At 39.5% G+C, this 1,773-nt stretch overlaps 1 protein-coding gene across 1 annotated transcript in view; it reads left to right on the forward strand.

Annotated features, from left to right (window-relative positions):
- LOC114060013 (sulfotransferase 6B1-like) overlaps positions 1-1,060 on the forward strand; it is a 4,977-nt gene extending 3,917 nt beyond the window's left edge. Inside the window, exons 2-3 of the mRNA XM_027889145.1 lie at positions 181-275; positions 784-1,060. Of these exons, the coding sequence (XP_027744946.1) occupies positions 181-275; positions 784-969 (281 nt within the window). The 3' untranslated portion in view covers positions 970-1,060. The remainder of the gene's footprint in view (positions 1-180; positions 276-783) is intronic.
- Positions 1,061-1,773: the final 713 nt, after the last annotated feature.

Consider the following 1,773-nt stretch of genomic DNA (forward strand, 5'->3'; position numbering starts at 1 on the left):
CCAGAACAGCCTGGAGCAAATCCTAAAATTTCCCCAGAAGGGTGTAAAATCTGCCACAGACATTATTACTAGTGCCTATGGCTTAGAGATCAATGGAATGTGTAAAATTTAGTTTATTGTTTAAGGAGTTTGTCTAATGTTCATTTATGACACATCTCAGGATTGTTTTGTTTTATTTAGTGGTCTGGGGATGCTACTTTGAATACCTTTCCCAATGGAACAAATATGCTGATGAAGAAAATGTTATGACAATAACTTATGAAGAGCTAAAAGAGGTGAGGTTATCAATAACTACAAATATTTTATACTTCACGGTACCTTTTTTCCTAACCCAATTCATCGTTATATTCATGTAGGGTATTCAAACTGCATAGGATAGATTCTTGTTTGAAGTAAAGAAGAGGTAAAATGCAAACTCAAAAACCTTTTAAAATTTTGCTTGAGCAAATAATATTTTTTTTTTTTTTAGCTGTGATATAAGTTCAAAAAATTGTAAATCAAAATCCACAATAATTTTTTGGGAGAAGCTTTTATGCATTCAACAGTGTAGCTTTTGTTCAGCTGTAAATCATGCACAGTCTTTTGTAATCTATAGGGAAACAGCTCGTATCTCCTTGGAAATTATTATGGAGAAGAGGAACACTATGTCTTCCTCTAGTCCCCCTGAGCTCTGCGAATATCCCATACATATATCGAGCAGAGAGGTGTTGGGAATTGTAACCACCTTGGAAAGCAGTGTAATTTGGTTGTATGTCATGTGGTGTGTTACATTCTTCTTTCCAGAATCGTCTCCTGGGTGTGAAAAAGATAGCTGCTTTCTTAGAGATTTCACTGACTGAGGAAGAGCTTCAGCTTGTGGTAGAGAGGAGCAGCTTTCAGGCAATGAAGAAGAACTCTCAGAAGACCCATGGGGCAATCGGCGACATTGTCTTTCGCAAAGGTAGGAAACTGCAAGTGGTTCAGAGGTAGGAATGTCACCTTCTCAAGAACTTGGGCCTTTCTTAGCTTCTTTTTTTTGCACACATATTATGATTGCAAGTTAGTCTCAAGCAGGTGATCACTATTTCACTTAAGAAAGCTTTTCAAGGAACACTGGTGAGGAAGATACCCAGCAAGGTGCTGACACCAGAGCAAATTTTATAGGCCCACAGATGTCTGTCAGGAAGGAGGAAGTGTCCTGTGTCTGAACTCCTCCTCTGTGCCTAGATCACTGATTGTTTAGCCATCCGAGGCTTATCCGAGCAGGCAGCGCTGGGCCAAACTCGACCTGAGTGGCACGATCACACTTTTTAGGAGAGCCACTGCCAAACCCCTGTTCAGTCTTACAGGTTAGGAGTAAGTCAGGCATGCAAGAATCAGGTACACAGGGGAGAGGCAACAAAAGGGAGCTATTTTTGCAGCCTAGTGTAGAGGACAGAGAAATGGAAAGGCTACCCTGGCTGTCAATCTATTGATGCACTTTACGTTCAAGAAGTCAGTAGATAAAAACTCTTACTGCCAAAGGAGCAGAAATGCAGCTCTGCCTCCTGCGAGATAATTCTTAATCAGTTCTTCATGATCTTTCCCTTTATCAGTCATAACTGAATGTTCTTTTACATTGTAGCAGTTTCACAGATATGTAGCTCCACTGACTTCACAAAATTATCTTGGTGCAGAAATGAGTCAAGTTTATCTGGAAAAATAGATCATCAGTATTTAGGACACAATGGAATGACAGTTATAGAAAATTTTTCTTGATTTTCGAGTTTCTTTTCCTCTCTGCAGGTGGTGTAA

The sequence above is a fragment of the Empidonax traillii genome, unplaced genomic scaffold, assembly GCF_003031625.1.
Source record: "Empidonax traillii isolate 1590-97213 ecotype Southwest subspecies unplaced genomic scaffold, ASM303162v1 scaffold254:size1037790, whole genome shotgun sequence".
Lineage (NCBI taxonomy): Eukaryota > Metazoa > Chordata > Aves > Passeriformes > Tyrannidae > Empidonax > Empidonax traillii.